The sequence below is a fragment of the Lingula anatina genome, chromosome 9 (genome assembly GCF_051362555.1).
Source record: "Lingula anatina isolate TDL-2025a chromosome 9, LinAna3.0, whole genome shotgun sequence".
NCBI classification, from domain to species: domain Eukaryota; kingdom Metazoa; phylum Brachiopoda; class Lingulata; order Lingulida; family Lingulidae; genus Lingula; species Lingula anatina.
The window spans coordinates 12,004,102-12,025,266 of NC_141775.1; the positions used below are offsets into that span (position 1 = coordinate 12,004,102).

The 21,165-nt window shown below is 40.5% G+C and overlaps 2 protein-coding genes across 3 annotated transcripts; one reads left to right on the forward strand and one right to left on the reverse strand.

Annotated features, from left to right (window-relative positions):
* Window positions 1-1,629: 1,629 nt before the first annotated feature.
* On the forward strand, window positions 1,630-14,552 carry LOC106155729 (solute carrier family 7 member 14). The gene is made up of 4 exons (XM_013530699.2): window positions 1,630-2,311; window positions 10,679-11,115; window positions 11,354-12,608; window positions 13,380-14,552. Exons 1-4 carry the CDS (start codon window positions 2,059-2,061, stop codon window positions 13,571-13,573), a joined length of 2,139 nt encoding a protein of 712 aa, XP_013386153.2. The 5' UTR covers window positions 1,630-2,058; the 3' UTR covers window positions 13,574-14,552.
* On the reverse strand, window positions 14,493-20,678 carry LOC106154200 (uncharacterized). Of its 2 annotated transcripts, XM_086995080.1 has the most exons (4): window positions 20,319-20,678; window positions 17,854-18,282; window positions 16,054-17,799; window positions 14,493-15,312 (listed from the first exon to the last, which is right to left on the reverse strand). In XM_086995080.1, the coding sequence occupies exons 1-4, from the start codon at window positions 20,380-20,382 to the stop codon at window positions 15,101-15,103; spliced, it is 2,451 nt and encodes an 816-aa protein (XP_086851206.1). In that variant the 5' UTR covers window positions 20,383-20,678; the 3' UTR covers window positions 14,493-15,100. The 2 variants fall into 2 exon arrangements, with proteins under 2 accessions (XP_086851206.1, XP_086851205.1); XM_086995079.1 differs by having other exon boundaries at window positions 16,054-18,282.
* Window positions 20,679-21,165: the final 487 nt, after the last annotated feature.

Sequence of the window (21,165 nt, forward strand, 5' to 3'; positions counted from 1 at the left end):
TGCTAGATGTGGCCATTCAAGCTGAAATACTTGAGAAACAAGAATATTACTAGTCGATTAGGGTAAAGCTAAGCATTCGTGCATCATCTGTGCTTAAAATAAAACGCTTGATTAGCCACCAAGTCGTTACTGCAAATGTCGGTCTAAAGTAATATAATATAGTAATACACAGTGGTGTTTTACTGTTATCTGTGCATTTAGATGTGAAAAAAAAATTATGTTTGCCTTGCGGTCTCTCTTAATTGCATTGTTCTCTCTCTCTCTCTCTCTCTCTCTCTCTCTCTCTCTCTCTCTCGCGCGCTTTGTAATTTGTTCGAATTCCTTGCTACATATCAAACTCATAGCCTAAATTCTCCTTTAACTTTGTTGAGACTAACGAGATGATTACATCGTCTGCAATTTACCCAGCTTTATGTTATAAATACGCTGATCCCAGGGTGGGTGCCAGGACCCGCGAAAGCACGAGCGAGCACACGAGCACGTGCATGTTCTCCCCTTAGGTGCGGGGGTTCACCCCTTATAACCCGTAGTTATTGTTTTGATAACAATATTCAAATAACAATCCACCAAGACAAAATGTAAATGATAATACGACAAAATAATATTTTATAAATCGTTAGAGAACTCGGATAGATGTGAAATTGTAATATTTCATTTCCTTCCTGAATGATTCTCTTTCCTTAGCAAATCATCAAAACATCACCTCTTTATGGCATAGGTTAAAACGAACTAAAATCAATGTGCTGCGATTATCTCGTAACCGCGGCTGTCACATAATATGACACAATACAACACTGACATGATACAGTGATCGATTTCCACAAAAGCACATTTAAAGAGGAAATATTATTGAAAGGCATAGAGCAGCTTGGCGTTTAAAACTCGAATATAATCTTTGACCATCTCTTTTTTTAGCTACAGTTTCAACTGCAATATGTCTGTGAATATTTTGGGAGATTTTTTTTTTTTTTTTTTTTTTTTTGGGGGGGGGGGGGGTGCTTTCCCACTTTATGCACTAAAACTGAAGTGCGGAGTATATTTAGAAACCAAAAACAGCTATGCATTTTATTACGTGTTGTTTGACGGGCTGGGTTGTGGTAACAACATCTTAGCGAGATAATGGATGTTTAAACCCAGCAATTAGTCTGCACGAGGTCTAGGGCCCCATTCAATGCGCTTGAAACAAAAGGCGTTTTAGCTTTGAATACTGAAGAATGCATTTGAGTGCACCCCCCCCCCCCCCACACACACACACACGCTCGCGCACACGTGCACGCGGGCTCTCCTCATCCGAAATCGCATCCTTACACCAGATCGAATGAAGATCGGAATAATGGTAGAATCACATTACTGTGGCTGAATCCAAGAGTCACCTCATCAAAGATAAAGCTAAGGTCGAAGATGAACTGAGCGTTTTAGACGTCATTTATTCACATTGCCTTTATATTAGATTTATCGGCGAAAATTATACTTTTAATTTCCAGTCCCTCTATTGCATATGCTTTATCAGGTAAACTGCCCTACACAGTCCTATTGTATTTACACCATATATGTAAAACTTCAGCCTGTTATTGTAATTTTGAATGAGTTATCGTCATTTTTATTATTATCATAAAGCGGACTTTACTGACACCGTGCTGAATGCGGCCCAGCAGCTTGTTAAGCCAACTGCGTGATTATCGTCTGCTTCTGCTGGTATCACGTGACTACAGAGACAGATCTGAACGCACTTTTGGACAGATCGTTCACAACATTCTCTTCCAACAATGCATCTCAGCGCCTAGAATTAACTGCGTTTATGATTCACTAATACCAACGAGACACCTGAAAGTTCTGGCAAGCTGGAAAATACGTTGAGTCACAGCTCACGTTGTTTTCGCCATGACGCGTCACAGTAGCTGTCTCACCTAAGTGTGCCACCGTGTGCTTTAATACGCGTGTGTTCAGCAGAGCGTTATTGACAGTAAACCTACGCCAGCTAGCATATCAGCTGACATATGTGCAGCTGTAAGAGAAATAAGTAAATGTGTATATGTGCTATAATATACATATACCAATATGCAGCAGTGCAGTCGTTGGTTGGGCGGCATGTATGAAAGTCTTACGCGGACCAAGAGACAGTATCTATTGCCACAGGAGGGAGGGGGGCAGACGGTGGACGAGACGGAGACAGCCACCCCTCCACGATGGGGTGTAGGGAGTTCTTTGCTACTTGGGACATTTCTGGTTTCTGGACATCTCGTCGTTAATATCGCAGGTCCGTCAGCTATTGTGTCAATGGTCGTAGCGGCTCTGGCGGCTACTCTGTCTGGTAAGTGCCGTTTGTGTAACTTTTCAGTCATTCTCTTATTGCGCATTTCTTTCTTTTTTCTATATTTATTTTATTATAGGTTCCTTACCGTCCTTCATTCCTTTCTACACCCCTTTCTACATCCCTTCCTACCTTCCTGCCTGCGTTTCTTCATTCCTTGTCTCCACACCGTATTCCTTTCTTCACTCATTCCTTCCTTGCCTCCATACTTTATTCATTCCTCTCTCTCTCCCTCCCTCCCTTCCTTCCTTCCTCCCCTTCCTTCCTTCCTTCCTCTTCGGAAGACTTTTTTTTATATGTTTTTAACGCGCGTTCTATGCACGGTGTCACTGTTCCATGACTCGCAATATTCATCGCAGTATCTCTTCCAGTTGCATAATAAGTGCCGCTGTCATGCATATAAAGCACCTGCATGTACAATAACTCTACCTGCTCCGCACATTTCATGCATTTAGTGCATCTGCAAGTCCATTTATTTGAACAAAACAACTGGTCAATAATCCGGTAAAATTGATCAAATAGGGTTTACAGTTCTTAAATGTAGCCATTTCATCTCACGAGAGCGTTAGATCAGTTAGGTCTTTTGTCGCTTTTAACGCCACGCTTTTTCCATGTCCATTACTGTAACTTTGAAAGTGTCATGTATTTTATTATATCATAGGGCTCATTTCCAACGAAGCTATCGGTCTACGTAGATCGATCCAACGAAGGCTTTCATTGAATGCAATCAGATATTAACACACTTTCTGGTATTGAGTAGAATACGGAAAATCGGGCGATTACGAGAATGTTTGAAACAAGAGAAGGCGTAGTAACCTGTTAATCTGATTGCATTCAGCGAAAGTCCCCACAACGTAGACCGATAGTTCTATTGGGAATGAGCCCATAATCGAGAGGGCATGTCTTTGAGCAAGCACTATGGAATACATGTGTATTATTAACACATGAAAAGTTCAAAGCCTGTAGCCTGCAATTTCAAGAGGGGGGTTCTTTTTCTGAAAAAGTGGACCTTTTTCCATAAAAACTTCATGAACCTTCATCAAATTTTACCCAGATCGAACCTCCCGAACCCCCCCTGGCTACGGTTCTACGTAGAAATATTTTTGAAAATGAATTCCATACTTTTTATCCCTTAGCGTTTGTGCAGTATTATTCATTGTCTTTAAACCTCACAATGTTACAGTAGCTGTTTCACTGCACTAATATTAGGTCAATAAATAAATAAATAAATAAATAAATAAATAAATAAATAAATAAATAAATAAATAAATGACACAATTATTTGTACAGTCGGAATGGTTTCATGTCGGCTTCATCCTTTTCATCAAAGTCATTATAATCCAAATTGACAAGGACGGAAGAGCTAGATGTTTTATTATTATTATTATTATTATTATTATTATTATTATTATCCCATGGCTCTTCAAGACCTTTTCTACTCATGTCGCCGTGTATCGCATATAAAATATGTTTGTTGTGTAATCTACAGTGTATAACGTCTGACGTATGGTTTATTATCATTTTGATGTATAGATTGTATCTTGCTTTCTCTTGTCAGATAACATTAGTGCTGATATTAAGTCAAGGGCTTGTAAGCAGGGGCGGATCCAGAGATATTTTCTGACAGTCTTCCAAATTATCTTCCTTCCATCCTCATTTTTGACCGTCTTCCGACAGAAAAAGTTAGATACCCGTCTATATAAAATCTTGAAAAGACTTGAAATTCTGAGCGTCTTCCAGAAGACCCAGAAGACGGCCTAAATCTGCCCCTGCTGTAAGTATTCTTTTGCCCCTTTTACTTCAGCAACAGTGTAACAAAATGTGATCCATCAATGTATGTATTTTTCTATGGAAATGAATATATGTTCGAATATGTATATATTCTCAAGTCTTGTATTAAGTTCACAAGTCGTATACCGCCATGACACGTTCGAAGCAAATTGACTATAGGCGCCATAGCTAGCTACACGACGACAGCGTTTGTCTAAACCTGTTACGAAAACAAAAGCAGTATGGAAATCAAATGCTTTTCTTTGGTTGCACTTTTTTGTTATTAATCCTTTTTCCAAAGCGCTGATGGCCGTTTTGGGCCCGGCTCATTCCCAGGGCTTTTAGCGCCATGTTCGCTCCCAGATTCCAACCTTGTGGTGGCTTAGAAAATGTTTTTTTTCCTTCGAATAATTGCGTTGATTTTGTCACTTGGGATTTAATCTAGAACGCTAATGTGTTCTCCGAGCTCAGAGTTTCAATTGGCAGCGCCCGCATGTATGGAAAGTCAGACTACAATGAGTCAGAAATTCAACTGAACGCGAAACAGGTGGTGATTAATAATTCAAGGCCCAGGCTTTGCACGGCCGTGTATATTGCAATGTTCCTACACCTTCAGAGCCCAACCGGTCGGGTTTACACGTTTGAACATCGGGCAAAACACGCCGAAACAAAACTGCCAAAACTACCGTTTCTGAAATAAAATCAATGCCATCATATAAAAGTTTAAGTGATATCATCTGTAGTAATTGTTACACTGATAACAGGTCCTCATTTTGTCGGAAAAAAACTGCCATAAAACGGATTTCCCCTGGGTAAACGACGATTTCCCATACTTTCCCATGGTTGATGACTCCGTACCGACATTCAAAGTCAGTCATGTTTTTTTAAGTGTTTTTTTTTTTTTTTTTTTGGTAATAAGCTCTTTAGAGATTACATGTATTTCGGAGGGCAGCCATCCATGAAGCTCTACGCGGACCGATGGCAAGCACAGATTTCAGAATAATTGCTATAACTGCCGTTTAACCCTCAAGTGACCAAGTGGGGTCATTTACGACCCCAGCCATATGATTTAATGTGCCATCTCTTTATTTTTTATTCGAATTTTCTTTCCTTGCATGAGTTTGTCAGTCTACTAATCCTACACACTTTCACAGTTTTTTGTAGGGATCAATCAATTAGTATGGCGTATACATCACAAACTCTTGTGGGGTCATTTATGACCCCAAAGAGAAGCATTGGCTTTTAAATATTAGTTTTTAAATTTTATTCAAATGTTTTGCCCTAGCAACACTGACAGAGAAATGTCATATGCATGTGTTTCATGCAGCCAGCCAGTGTGCCCAAAACAAAGGCACAGATAAGTGGTTTGTGAAGATTGTGCTTGAAGTGTTACTAACAGTGCATCGCTGAATCTAATTTCAATAGCTTTGTTGGAACGTGTTCTCATAATTGGGTCTCTCATTTTGACGGTTACAATTTTCGGGTATTTTGGAAATCTAAAGAATTCTGTTAACATCATATTATACATATATTAACAAATTGTATGTGTGGATTTTGTTTTATACACAGATGTGGTAGTAATATACATGTACATGTAGGTTGATTGAATGTGTTCTGAGTAGTATGACTTCCTTACCAGCATTAGGGTATTCCCTACTCAGCAAGTCAGCTAATTATTCTTATTGAATTTAGCAGGATGCTATCTCAAAATAAGTCAAAATATTTTTACTCAAAGTAATTTTGTAATGTACTTTTTTCATTTAGTGTGGCAAATAAAAAGAGAAATACTTCTGCAAGTAGAGACTGACAAGGACTGTCTAAATGCCGGTGTAATGTTGTTCTTAAAATCTGTGCTTGGTTATTCTATGCAATAAAAGTATTATTACCGAATACTTATTAAATTAGATCATTATTAAATACTTGTCTTAAATCCTAGGAGTAGTATAGGTGTGATAAACCATCAACAGCCTTATATAATAAGGATCCCTGTACAGAGCATAATGGGGTCATAGATGACCCCACTTGGTCATTTCAGTCAGTAAAATAGCTTGGTCTCTTGAGGGTTAAGTGAAAAAAAATAGAATTTATTACATATATATCTGTGTGTTGTGTACAATGAAATTATTGTGGGGCTTTAAATCCAATATATATATATATATATATATGAATAGTGGTTATCCCTTTAATCTCTTTCATAAAAAGCAACATTGGATTTCTAACCGCATATCCCACAATCCCACTGAAACATGAATTCACCATTTATTGGGAAACAATGGGATGTGAAGCCAGAGTTACCCCAACTATTCTAAAGTCTGGTTACCGCAGTCCCAACTGAGGCCAATGTTTGGAAACTGCAGTCATAGAGAGGATGGAGAGCGTATTCACCGACCTATCGTCATATTTCAGTTATTAAAAAGATATGTTTGTTTTTGGAAAATTCTGCGTGCTTGCTCAAAGTCTGGAAGGATAATTTTGCTCTTGCATTTATTTATTTATTTATTTATTTATTTATTTATTTTTATCAGTGCTTTATGTGTTTTATTTTTTATCAGTTATTTACTTCATTTTGATATTTGGTAAAAGATGGCGAATAACCTTCACAACTGAATATGTAGCAAGATTCAAAATCATAGTGGTTTTAGTCATCAAATGAAACTGCAGCACCCGGAGTGTCAGAGCCTAAGAGGTTACTGGAAATTAAGCTCTATACTGCCAGTACCAGGTGTGGTGATTATATACAGGCGAGGCTCCAGTGCTATTTGACACTCAGGGTAAATTGCGTACATCAAAGGTACAGTCTATGCTGGTATTGTGATCCATGTCTTTGCAGCTGGCTAATTAAGAGATGCATCTAAACGCCTATATAATTTTTTTTAATATCGCACAAATCCTTTTTCAATATCCCGCATTCCCATTTCCTGGATGACACACAGACATCGGGACTCTGCGTCGCAACTGAGTGTGTCGTATTGTCAACTTTGGTGTCCTGGTAATTTGAGTGATTGTCAAAGCTGGGTGATATTTGATGATAAATTTCTGGCTTATCGTCTTATCTCGCCCCATCATTTTTCCTTCTTTGATTTCTTTGAATCGCTTATCTTTCTCCTGTCACTCAGAAAAAACCCGGATCTGCCAGTCACGCGCACACTAACTCTTTTCATCTCTCTCTCTCTCTCTCTCTCTCTCTCTCTCACACACACACACACACACACACACACGTACAAGCAAACCTCTCTCTATGTTAAAAAAACTCTCCATCCCCTTCTCTATTAGAATGCAATAGACTTTCTCCAATAACCACTAATAATCCGACTAATACATCATGAAAGCTACTACATTATGATATAGTGTTAGACGGGAGGCTTTATCATTTATTTATTTGTCACAGATAGATTGTGATAAATTGTCAGCCGTGATTAATCATTTGGTCAAAAAGCACTACGTATAGAAAACGTGAAAAAAAGACGCTACAATAACAGCTCTGACTACACTATGGTGTATATTTTTTTCATCTAACGAAGGAAAACTCCCGATCACAATCAATACGTAGACAGTATTACATATGAATATTTACTTAGCTTTTGACAATGTAAATTGCTTGCTTCGTCTGCGGGTATCATCAGTGCCGCGATGAGAAGTTTAATTAACAACCCTTAGCGCTATGTTTATTCTCTTTATTGTGTCTATTTATTCTGGTCTTTTTGTAAGTAGCCTAAATCATTAAAGCGTCGTCTAGACTCAGAATCCACGTTAGTAATATTATCTTGGGTTCTCCAGTTTAATTTTTGAGACGTGCGGATAAAAAACGTGATTCAAAAATCCATTCACTGGCTAATTCGGCCTAGTTTTGTATGTTGAATGAAGAAAATTTGCATTGCAAGTCACAAGAAAAAGGACAGTTTGCATGTTTTTCTATATAGATCATGTAGATCTCTTTCGCACTCAGGGAAAAAATGTACGCAAACCTGTTTTAATTTCACCGCTATATACTATTTTCTCAGCTATTTATCTTAGATCTTATTTCTCATACATCAGAAGCTGTCAACGCACTCGTGTAGCTAACATGACACCCTGGCATACAAGTGTGGAATATTACCCAGAGGTGTGCTCAAACCAGGACTTAGGACTGAAAATCGGGCTTACTCGCGTCATCTGGCAACCCGTTAAAAGAGACACCACATCGCGCTTGATATATATTTGTATGTTTTTTATCTTAAGTTTAAAAAGCAGATAGCCATATTAGATCGATCTAGACTTTGACGAAATTCTTTTCATTAGTCGCAATCAACTAGAGAGAGAGAGAGAGAGAGACAGAGAGAGAGAGAGAGAGAGAGAGCGGTGACCCAAATTTAATGCATATTCACTTTCACATCCAGGCTGTAATAAAGTACTATAAGTGGTGGAATTCAACATGAATTATACAACATAACTGTCACATGACTATCACATGACTGTCACGCAAACCGCTTTTATAGGATCGTTTACACAGAGTGATTTTGAGTCGTTCTACTTCACTTTTTCAATTTATAAAGGTATCTTCTACAGTCAGTTTATTTCCAAATCCACGGGGAGGTAATTGTCATAATAATAATAATAATAATAATAATGATAATCCATTTAGCTCTTAATGATACAGTTTTGCATTTGTCAGAATTTTACACTGACAAGTCTTAAACAAAATGCAAAGATACCACGGTACCGATGTATATATAGTACATGCGGTATAGCAAGAGCAAAGTAAGTAAAGATAAAACTTAATTTACCTTGTGAGGGAAACTTTGCGAGGAGATTTTTACAAGAAAATTCAAAGCAGAGAAGGCATGATAACAACTACAAGTTAGCATGATTTTCCTACAGATCGGTTTGCTATTGCGTGAGACCCAAACCAAGTCAAGTCGTGTTGGTAAACAGCTTCCATAACCACATTTCTTGACTTGCTGTTGTTCATGTTCTTCATGCAATAAACCACCACTCAAATAGCAGCAATTTCAATCACTTCCGGATAAAGATAAAGCCTTTTCTTCATTCGACTAGCAATCAATATTCATTTCGGGACAAAATAAAGCCTAAGAAACGGAATACAATGGGTCTGGCAGTGCTGCTGGGGGCCCGTGTCACAACGGAAGGTTAGCCAAAAAAATTCCTAAAACTTTTAGACGAAAATGTCGGTCTATTGTGACACTAGTCCAATGAAATTTAATAATGTGCTCAATTTACGACAAGAACAAGATAACCATTGCTTCTGAACAACCCTTTGTTTTAACGTTATTTCAATGGATCAATTTTCATCTGAAGAAGACTGGTTTTTGGTTAAAAATTTGGGACCAATTTCAGAGGTATAATATTTTGTGAAACCGGCCTGTGAATGCCAACCACAAAAATAAACACAAACAAACAAAACAGTCTGACTCGATGTCCGTGTTGTTCCGGTTTCCGGGCGGTTAGACAAGCGTAAAATGTCATGTGTCTAGATACAGTCAGTGTACACGTAAATACAGAAAGATAACGACGTGTTTGTCAAATTGTCTCTCTTCTAGGGTGTCAATAGTGTTATTTGGTATGTTTAAATCAGTGTCAGTAAATGATTTAAACAAAATCTTGTATGTGTATTAAAATTATTGTACCACATTTTGTTTTGACTGCATTACCTAAGAGTTTTATTGATAAAGTGCCGGTAGTTATATTTTATGTCCTTTAAATGAAGGTATACTGTACGCGTTCATAAATTCCTAAAGTCATGTTTTCTATGTCCTACAAAGCTGCTTCCCGTGCACGTGACATTTAAAGCGTCTCCTATTTAGTCAGTCTATCCCAATTTGTCGCCATAGCAATCCCTAATAATTTGCTTCAATTCGTGGGTAGGTAAATCACGTTGAGGATGCGTGCACTTTTTAAAAAGGCGAGTTCCGTTAGTTAGGTAAAAGTTTCACGATCCGCTTAAAGCTAACGTTTTAACACGAATGGCGCTCTTAAAGTGTATTGCGTGTGTGCAATAGACGATTATCGAGTATTTGGCACCTGCGCCTCATGGTATGTACTTTTAGAACTTCAAAAATCAATAATTGGCCTGTCTGAAAACGTAACGTGAACCCTGCCGTATTCAGTACAGTGACATTTTGGGGTTTTTGCTTTTGAACTTTTTTGGTTTGTTATGTGAGCACAGATTTATTCAATTCAATGACATTTCGCTTGAGAACTCTTTCTCCTGTTCTAACCGCACTTTTTATGTTGTCATTTTATTGTGAATGTTTTGAGGTTGTAATGATTTGTTACTGCTCATATTGTATGTATCTCATGTAAACCGCAAAAATAACGTCAGGGCGAGATCAAACTTGTGCAGGAAATTGTTTCAACTTTTATCGTCCAGATATTATGGATATAATGTTAGCTAATTAATACTAATGAATTACAGACACCTGTTTAGATAAGTTATTAGTAGTATTAATATTAGTGTTATTATCATTATCATCATCATCAATCATGGTTCATTTATTCATTTATTTATTTATTTATTCATTTATTTATTTATTTTTGATTTTACTCCAGTTCAATGATGCCCGTCAAACCATATATCCCATCTCCCACTCTTCATTCCAGGTCTTTGCTGCTTAGAGTTGTACTGCCGTGCAAGAGAATTCTCTCTCTATGCAGCCACTTACAGGGTCACAGGAGAGTTCTCGGCATTTCTCGTCGGATGGGACGATATTATGCAAAACATCTTCCTTGTGGCGTCATGCGCACGTCAGATAAGTGTCTCTATCGACTTCCTCACTGGACTGCGAATCAGGAGTTTTTACGTGGACGACCTCGGTTGGGTGCTCGGGCACTCAGATTACCCAGACCTCCTTGCGGGCTGCATAGTGATGGCATGCACTTGGGCGCTCTGTCTGCGCATGTGTCAACTTCACAAATACTGGCATTTTGTGATGACGGCACTCGTGATGACAACTGTTGGTTTCGTCATGATTTCGGGGCTCTTTTACCTTCGAAGAAGAAATTTCCAGGGAGAGTTTTTCTTCCATGGCTCTGATGGAGTGAGTCCTTAGAAATGAGTACATGTATATCTTTAAAAGAGATAGCATCATTTTGAAAGATAATCCCTTTGTTTACGTATTTTTTTTGCAAAATGTTAGACACCAAAGTACCTTTCAAAAATTAAGCAGTTGTAGAAAAAACTCTAACTGTGTAACGTAGTTTTGTGCCTTTGATCATTGACAAGATGCTTACTTTTCTTTCCAAGGTTTTCATGCGAAAACAATCAAATCGTTTCAGATGCTAGCTGGGGCCGGGTATGGCTTCTTGATCTTTGCCTCCATGTTCACGAGGAGAACTTCAATGCGCCGCGTCAGCTCTGCTGGGGGTATGAAGTTTCCAACACTATTCGTTGTATTGTCTATGACGTCACTCGGCGCCATTATGACGACACTGACCAGTGTGATTGTGTCGCTGGCTGAGTTTCCTACAACCAATGGGACGTACACAACTCCATTGCTGGAGACCTATGCAAGAACCGAGAATATTGTTATCACAGATATGATCGCATCTGTTAGTTTACCACTATTGTTATTCTTGCTTGTCCATTGTCTGATCTCCGCCATTATAAGTGTGACGTCACTGACCTCGCACGGACTCCTTTGGAAGTTGTTCCTGAACAGTGAGGGGTCCTCCCGACCAACTGTGGCCGTACTCAGTTGCGGCATCGTGACGACCTTCTCCGCCATTTTGTGTCCTCTTCTCACATTGATTCTAACGGCTGCAACTATAGAAATTGTGAATCACTTAGTGGCTTCAGTGGCCTGCCTCTACTCTAGATTTCAAATGATTGAGATCGACGACTTTGCCAAAGATGATGACGTCAATAAAACGTCACTTCCTGGCTACGTTGACACTGACGTCAACGACCAGTCTGACGTCAGAGATGCAATTAAGAAAGACATAGACATAGTGAGACAAGAAATGGCCAAAGAAACCACAGCAGACGACCACACAGACGATGACAAATGTGAAGGCAGAAATCATAGAAGCCAGAAAAGGCGCAATAGAGACAGCCAATCAACGGCTGAATCGTCAGACATGGATGAAGGTCATAGTTCTGAGGAAACTGACATTGATGCAATAGTCGCTGAATACAAGGACCGAATTAAGGTGGCGGCCATCAGCGCACCAAACAGGCTCACAGGGGACAAGACCCCTACAGTGAAATCAGAGCGAAAAGTGAAACTTGCAGTGCTTGGTCTCCTTTTGTCTACAGCAGGGTTGTCTGTGTCTCTGATAACGGCGCCCTTGGGGCTCGGTGATCAGCGGTACGTCTGGCTCATTCTGTTTGCCGCTGGGTTCACAATGATCATCCTCTCAGCTACTGGGTTCATTCTCATGCAGCCGCAGGACGAGTTGGCTAGCCGGGCCATTACGTACAAGGTGCCGCAGTTCCCATGGATACCAATTATGGCGGTGGTGGTCGGGGTGCATCTTCTCGTGAGAATTCTCGAGAAGACGTGGTTGTTGACAGGGATCTCGCTCGTTGTAGGTATGTTGAAAACAAACACTACTGTGACACCTGGCACAAATTATCACAGTGCAGCGGCTGAAAATGGCAACACACTAAACACATTGTATAGATGTAAAGAGAATTAAATGCCAGTCAGATTAAGACGATTGTATAACAAAGTACAAAAAATGCCTGGGAATTACAATGGATTATTGATATGGATAATGATGAATTGCACTCATAATGGTAAAAATTATGATTAATATTTCGCATGTGCATTCTAAAGGGTAAAATATTGGTGAAAAATAATGCTGTAAACTACAGAAGAGCAGAGAAACATTTTATCCTACATGTATATTACTTGCTTATAATCAACGTAGTGTGAAAGAACGGGACTCCACCATGTCCATTTATTTAATTAATTAATTATTTATTTATTTATTGCGACCCCCACCTCATTACTCGATAATACATTTCACGTGGTTAACATAAGATTACTGGTAAAGTAATTGCGATATTGCAGTTTAATTCAAAAGCGTTTAAGGATCTTTGACCCGACAAAATGCCTTCAATTTCACCTTTGGGAGTAAAAAAACACTGTCCCAGCAAACGCAATTTGCTCAGAGGACCCAGGTAAAATACCATATGCTGCCCTTGAGTTTCTTTGTAAAACGCATTACTTGACTAAAATTTTGTCATCTTTTCCTAGACGTATTAAGATTAAATTCTGGTTCTCGTAAAGGTAAGCTAGTTTACGTTTATATTCTAGATTGTGTTAGGAGTGACAACTATCACATTTTTCTCCTCCAGGGATCGTCATCTATTTCACGTACGGTATTCGAAACAGCGCCGAGGCTCCAGCCAACTACAGCAGAGACGAGGAGGTGGTGCTGCTTGGGCCGTTTCCAAGGAAACGTGTATTGTCTGAAATTATACGTAACCACCGGAGAAGGAAACGAAAGAAAGGATCAAAAGAAAGATTAGACACTGTTTTAATTCAGTGAATAACTTTAAGCTTGCACTCAAAAGAAATCAATAAATCTACTGTTATCATCTATTAACATTATTTAAGTTAATTTAAGTTTGGAAATGGTGTTTCATGGTGAAAATATTTGGAATTTTATCGTTGATGATTTGCATATTTTTTAATGTTGTACTACTGCTAGTTATCATCTCATTTATGAAAAGAAAGAGCGACGATATATTGTGGGAAAATGCTCCATTAGAAGTGACATTTATCGTGTCATTTCCATTCATTTAGAGGGATTCATATCATTTTAGAAACTGTTCAGTCTACCCGAATAATAGCTATTTAGCAAAGTTATGTAAGATAAATTCAAGAACAATTGTGTCTGTTAAATGTACGTTTTCTATTATTTTTCAAACTTTATTTGGAAGGTACGAAACATGTTGTAGATATTGTATAAATGTTTTAATTTTTTGTTGTACTTTTTTTCTTTTGCACATGTATTTTGAATTTTTCGGTGATATCTTTGGCATACTAGGGTCGCATTTTCATGTCAGAAACCATTCCATAAAGATATTGTTGTACGAGTCATGAAGCAATGTTAATTAATGGCATCACATCGCCTTGGTGACGGGTGGTCAATTATTACTTCACACCCCTTGATTGTATGTAAACAGAATCAAAGTGGTACTTTAATGCGCATTTTCAAGAAAAATCATTATTTAGATAAGGGGGGTAGGTTGGATTTGATATCCTAAGATGAAACGCGATTTTTGCAAGTGTTTCAGTTATGTTTCTGTTTTATGAGGGCAAGGAGCTCAATTCATCCTGTAATTTGACATCTTTAAAGTTCTTGCCAAATACATAAGATAAGTTTCATTCATAATTTACTCTACATATATTATCTAGTAATTGACAATTTGTTATAAAAATATTACTCAATATAAACGCAACAATCACACTTCTTAATATTATTTAATAAATATATTTCTAAATTAAATCACCCTAATCCTCAACATACACAGTATGTTTTTTTTTTGTCAGACAAGTACACAGAAACTTGTAAGTTATCAACAAAGAGACACTTTTGTTGGCACAATAAGTAAAGTCAAGAGCCCGTACCTAATTTGGAAAACGAGAATGTTGCTTCTCAATTCCGAGTGAACATTTTAAGATGAAAGGCCATGTTGATTACGTCACGTGAGTGGTGACGATAGTAATGACGTCACACGTCGAATTACTTGCACAAAAGGCATAGTTGCATATTCCATATCATTCATGTGCTGTAGATTCAAATTTATCTGTTCTTATTTTTGCTATGAGCTAGCATCTTTTTATTGAAACACCCAACTAGTGCATTCCTTCCGTATATCATTTAAACCATAAAGAAGTCACGCCGACCTTTTTTCTGGCGCAAAAATCAGTTTTCCCGTTTTTTATTTGGAAACAAGAAAACCAGAATATTGCCGAGAAAAAAAGCCCTGCGGTATAATTCAGAGCCAAGAGATTCGAATACCAACTAAAGCAAGCACAAGTTCAATCTTTTCCACCACTGTTCGCAGTACTACCGAAGGTTGTAGTTAAAATTCCCAGGCTGGGTAAGACACTTGTCTTCATACGCTGTCCCGGGGGCCGGAGAACACGCCTGCATGTCTATGGCGGAACCATCGCAAGGGGGCGCACCTAGAGAGTCCGGATTACGGCACTGTCGCATTCGGAACTGTACCCCTCTACAGCAGCTGGAGTAATCGGACCAGCTACTCCAACCATTTGAGGCTGAAACGTAAAATGCATTGCACGTAAGTAAACAAACAAACAAACAAACAAACAGACTAACAAACAAACGTAAATAAACAAATAAATGCAATCACACAAATGAGACCGCGGGATAAAACTCTTCTAAAGCGCACCAAAAATATGTTCAATTAAACGTTATAGTCATACAAACAGACGAATGAAAGATTATGTGTATAAATTTACTGTAAATGATGGGTGAAAGAATACTACATGGGCCAGTTGGGCTAAGGAACAGCCCAAGTGTGACATATCCCAAAGGTCAGAGCGGTTTACCTCAGCTGGGGCAAGCTGGCTGATATGAGAACGATGATCTAACATTTGCTCACAGTAAAAATACAGTGTAAAGGAAAAACCGTTAAAATCCCATAAAGCATGTATTTTTTCTGGAGATTTCAACGTTTTTGGGTTGTATGTTTCTCGTTTTAAGTCAGTATCGTAACAAAGGTGCAGACTAGTGACTTTCCCTTATTATGAGGGCACAAAGTAGAAAACGTATTTTTAAATATTTCTATATTTAGTTTTGGATGTGGCATACCAAACTGATAATGGGCAATTGCTCAAATTTCAAGTTATAGTTGTTTTTTATAGTAGGTTGTAACGACAGTTGCTCAAATTTCAAGGTATAGTTGTTTTTTATAGTAGGTTGTAACGACAATTTGCAGCTTCTCAAGTTTGGCATTTCCTTGAATATCATCATAGTACTTAATTAAGACTACTTACAACGTTGAACTTCATCTGTGGTCTTTGAGGGTACTGCCTGGTAGGTCGAACTTAGGGAGAGGCGGTTCGGTGTTCTGCCGTACTGTGAGGATGCGCCACCAAATATCCCTGGGTATTGATCCCCCGGGCCTCCGACCTGACCCCCAGCGGTCTCGCGCCTAACTGCTCCGTATTGTGTCCCAGGGTTGCCGTAGGGGGAGGATGAAGAGCCACCACTTGATCCCGGTCTTGTTGAAGAACCAGGGTTATAACTCCCCTGTGAGCCACCAGGGGTGTAAGTTACCCCAGGCCTTGGGGCGCCTGAGTTGCCAGGATTAGAACCGTACCTAGAGCCAGCCTGGTTTGAGGGGCCATTGGCTGGTCTTCCATTGGGTAGCGGCACTGGATTGTTTCCTTGGTACACCCCGCTGTTGCCTCCATTTCCTTGGTATCCTCCGTTTGGAGAGGCGTTAGGGGGAGGTGGTCCTTGTCCTTGGAATCTGGCGTCGTTGGGAGGAGGGGGTCCTTGTCCTTGATAACCACCGTTAGGGGGTGGGGGTCCTTGTCCTTGTCCTTGGAAACCACCGTTAGGGGGTGGGGATCCTTGTCCTTGATAACCACCGCTAGGGGGTGGGGGTCCTTGTCCTTGATAACCACCGTTAGGGGGTGGGGGTCCTTGTCCTTGATAACCACCGTTAGGCGGTGGGGGTCCCTGTCCTTGGAATCTGGCGTCGTTGGGAGGGGGTGGCCCTTGTCCTTGATAACCACCGTTAGGGGGCGGGGGTCCTTGTCCTTGTCCTTGGAAACCACCGTTAGGTGGCGGCGGTCCTTGAAACTGACCACCCTGGTTACTGGGACCGGGAGGGGGTCCTTGGCCTTGAAATCTGGCATCGTTGGGAGGCGGTGGACCTTGTCCTTGATATCCACCGTTGGGGGGCGGGGGTCCTTGGAACTGACCACCCTGGGGACCTGGAGGGGGTGGGGGGCCTTGTCCTTGATAACCACTATTAGGGGGTGGGGGTCCTTGTCCTTGGAAACCATTGTTCGGGGGTGGGGGTCCTTGAAACTGACCACCCTGGTTACCAGGACCGGGAGGGGGAGGGGGTCCTTGAAACGGTCCACCTTGGTTGGCAGGGCCTGGAGGAGGAGGGCCTTGCCCTTGTGGTCCGCCATTAGGAGGAGGAGGGGGACCTTGACCTTGATATCCTCCATTTGGGGGTGGAGGTCCTTGGAATGGTCTACCTTGGTTGGCCGGGCCCGGAGGTGGAGGAGGCCCTTGTCCTTGGGGTCCGCCATTAGGGGGAGGGGGGCCTTGGCCTTGAAATCCGCCGGTAGGGGGTGGGGGTCCTTGGAATGGTCCACCTTGGTTGGCAGGACCAGGAGGGGGAGGTGGTCCCTGGCCTTGAAAAGCTCCGTTAGGGGGAGGAGGACCTTGGAAAGCTCCGCCAGGTCCTTGATTTCCCGGTCCAGGAGGTGGTCCTCCAAATGCACCAGCTCCGCCAGGTCCTTGATTTCCCGGTCCTGGGGGTGGTCCTCCAAATGCACCAGCTCCGCCAGGTCCTTGATTTCCCGGTCCTGGGGGTGGTCCTCCAAATGCACCAGCTCCGCCAGGTCCTTGATTTCCCGGTCCAGGAGGTGGACCTCCAAATGCACCAGCTCCGCCAGGTCCTTGATTTCCTGGTCCAGGAGGTGGACCTCCAAATGCACCACCGGGTCCTTGGTTACCGGGTCCGGGAGGTGGTCCTCCAAATGCACCAGCTCCGCCAGGTCCCTGATTTCCCGGTCCTGGGGGTGGTCCTCCAAATGCACCAGCTCCGCCAGGTCCTTGGTTACCGGGTCCTGGAGGTGGAAGGCCAGGGTTGCCTCCAGGTGGCGGCATTCCAAAGTTCGTTTGAGGTGGGCCTACCTGATTCGTGGGAGTGAAATTTGGGTTACTGGTTGCCAGTCCAGAGAAATCTGGGAAAGGACTCCCATCAACAAACGTCCCAGGCGCATTAGGTGTATTAGGAGGGCCTTGACCGGCGCCACCAGCACCGCCGAAGAAGCCTGGAGGAGGTGCATTCGGTGAAAAACCACCGCCGGCTGGCGGGGCACCATACGCTCCACCGCCAGGACCAGGAAATCCACCCGTCGGACCCCCGAACGCCCCACCGCCATAGGGTGAACCCCCTGGAGCCCCACCATAGCCGGAGGAGGGGGGAGGAGAGCTGTCACTGGCAGGGTTTCGGGTACCTTCCCCAAGATGATTTCCTGGAATGGAGGATAGTAGTGTATTTTTAAACACATTTATTAGTTCATGAGAATTAAATAATAGCATATACATACGAAGATGGCAAAATGCTTTAAGCTTTATGTGCTCATCTTAAGATAGTTTCAAAATGCAAACAATTTTAAAACTAATAAATATTTAAAGACAAAAAGTTCTATTATGATAAATACTGAAAGAGGAATTTAAAAATCAGTTCAATACAGGGGAGGTTGGAAGACCTGGAACATCGGAGGGCAGTGTAATAACGTAAACGTCTCCATTACTTTCCCCTACTTGTTCACAAGGGTTCTAAAAGATACAGTAGGGGACGATATGTGAAGTATAGATGCATTTAAGAAATTAAGACACCCGTGGTTGACTTAACGATGTACACACGCTTCTCGGGGCGGGTATACAACATTGACACAGATTGAGATGACTTACATTGTTATAACAAAAAATTCGGTTTTATTTGTTGTACTGGTTTGGAGAAAAATAGGTCACGGTGACTCTATTTAGGACGGACGAAAACATTTTACAGAAGGCAAGGAGCATGATGTAAACGGGCTCCTTTTTGTCTTGTGTTTGTTCATTCTGCATCAAGTTATCGTCAGTTGGTAATCCGGTAGCATGTGAGAGATATCCCACCTACCACAGGCCCGATTCCTATTAACTTATACAGGTAAGACCCGTCCTATAAGCTGACCCAGTGACGTCACGCTAACCCTAACCTGTACTAATCTAATGAGGGATCAGTTTCTTTTCACCGCGCTGCAGAATATTATTTAATTTACGAGGCAATTAATATAGATAACCAACGCATGAATAAATGAATGTGAAAGTCGAATTTAAGATTTGCTGAATAAATAAATAAATAAATGATTAAATAGATGAATGAATGAGCTAGATATTTATCTAGTATAATAGCTGTATGCTTAAGGGACTGAGACCAAAAGAACACACAACCGTTTTGCCTCTAGATAGCATCAATAATTTCGTTTAAGGTAAGTATAGGGGTCTAACCGAACGTTCTATTAGCCCTGGACGGTGAATCGAATTAAGACGGCTTCAAATAGTAATTAAAGATAAACGCTCTAAATACGAGCCTTTAATGTTCATTGGTATATCCTCGTAAAATTTATAAGATGCTTTTTTATTACCTATTTGATACCAATAGTTTGACACAGTTTGGCGAAAAATAAATCCATCTGTTATTCATTTCAATAGCCAGTATTAAAATGGTGGTTTTAGTGGCTTGCAAATCTTAGCATGTAAATATAACAATTGTAAGATAAAGATTCAGATATGATAAAGAGGTTTGACAATACATTATTATTATTGTCTTAATGAACTGCAGTTAAACCCGGAAGTACAAACTATGGGAATATCTTAAAATGTGGTTACTCAAGCGTTATAGACGGTGAAATGAATTAAGTTTTTACACAACATCAACTGTTAGTTGAGAATCGATCCAAAAAGTAAAAAGTGGTTCGCAACCCTTCTGGATAACCCCTATCGCATCTTACTCTTGGCACAGTGGTTGACTTTATGCTTCACCTATTTAGATAGCTTCTATTGTTCTGGATATTTTCTGCCTTTGATCTACAGTTTTTTCTTTTCTCATCTATTCAACTTTCTGTATCTTTTCGTATTCCCAGGATTATTTCTAATCCCGTCAGTCCTATGCCCTATACGAGTGCATCTCTTTGTAATCTTTCTTTTCCTATCCTGATGTTACTTAATTCAATGCTTTTGAGTATTAACATATAATATTGTGACGCAGAAAAATCCTTCAACCGCAAGTAGTTCTCCAAAAACATTTATATCGCACGCGGTTAGATAATGGCGTTAAATTTTGTGAGCTTTGATTTTTTATCCGATGAACAGTCATTTCGTAGATGTTTCGAGGAAACGATGTCCTACTGATCAAAATAAAAAATTACCATGCAAGAATGATAACTAGTTTTTAAAAATGCCCATTTACGTTTATTGAAAATCAATATTTCATGCTAAAATAATTTAACGAAATTATTCTTACCTTGTGCTTTGCAAAGCCATACAACCACCACAAGACAACTGCACAGTCGTTTGTATGAAGTCATATTTGATGTTTAGTGTCTGTTTTAAGTTTTCTGCTTTTCTGTAATGATCTTCACGAGCGATCCGCAGTCTGTTCTTTGATTCGTTCTCGGAGTATCTTTCCAATGCCTCTCCAGTTTGGAGAACGGGTTGGAAAAATCTGTTTTCTCTGCCCCAGTTGTCTCGCACGATTCGATGTTACGTCACCTCTCAAGCCCTTTCTGTTGCCAGTTTTGCCGGGAAAGTTGGTGTTCACCGGCGCCGCTCACGTTCTTAAGTGACCGTCAGACACTACCGCGGCGGTCTTATTCAGGAGTTGTCGTGACAAAACACACTGTCGCTAGCCCATCATGTCGTCATCCACATTTGCATATAATTCAATTTCCTCCTCGCTGGCGACTCGGTTACACGCTTGTAGACCTCAGTTGATAAGAAAACTTAATTCTCGTCATTAAGAGATAAAACACATAATCTTCGCCACGCGATGCTTGAAAGTGATACGCGGATCTGATTTACATAAATGCATTTATTTCAGTGCCACGGCGCATTCACACGAAACCGTCTGTTTTTCATTTAACCGCTGATAGTAACGAGCTATCATTTAACATTTAAGTCCCTTAGAACATAAGTATTAATGCCTTTTAATCTGATCAGAGACACTGAGACATAATTCGGGTGGTTTCTTTTGCACGTGCGGGTTTCAAAATCTACAAAAGTGTGCGTTTCCATGTGTTTTTAGGTGCGTGTGTCCGCGTCAGTCGTAAATCGTAACATATATTTGCTGCTATCTGTTTCACGATAGATGG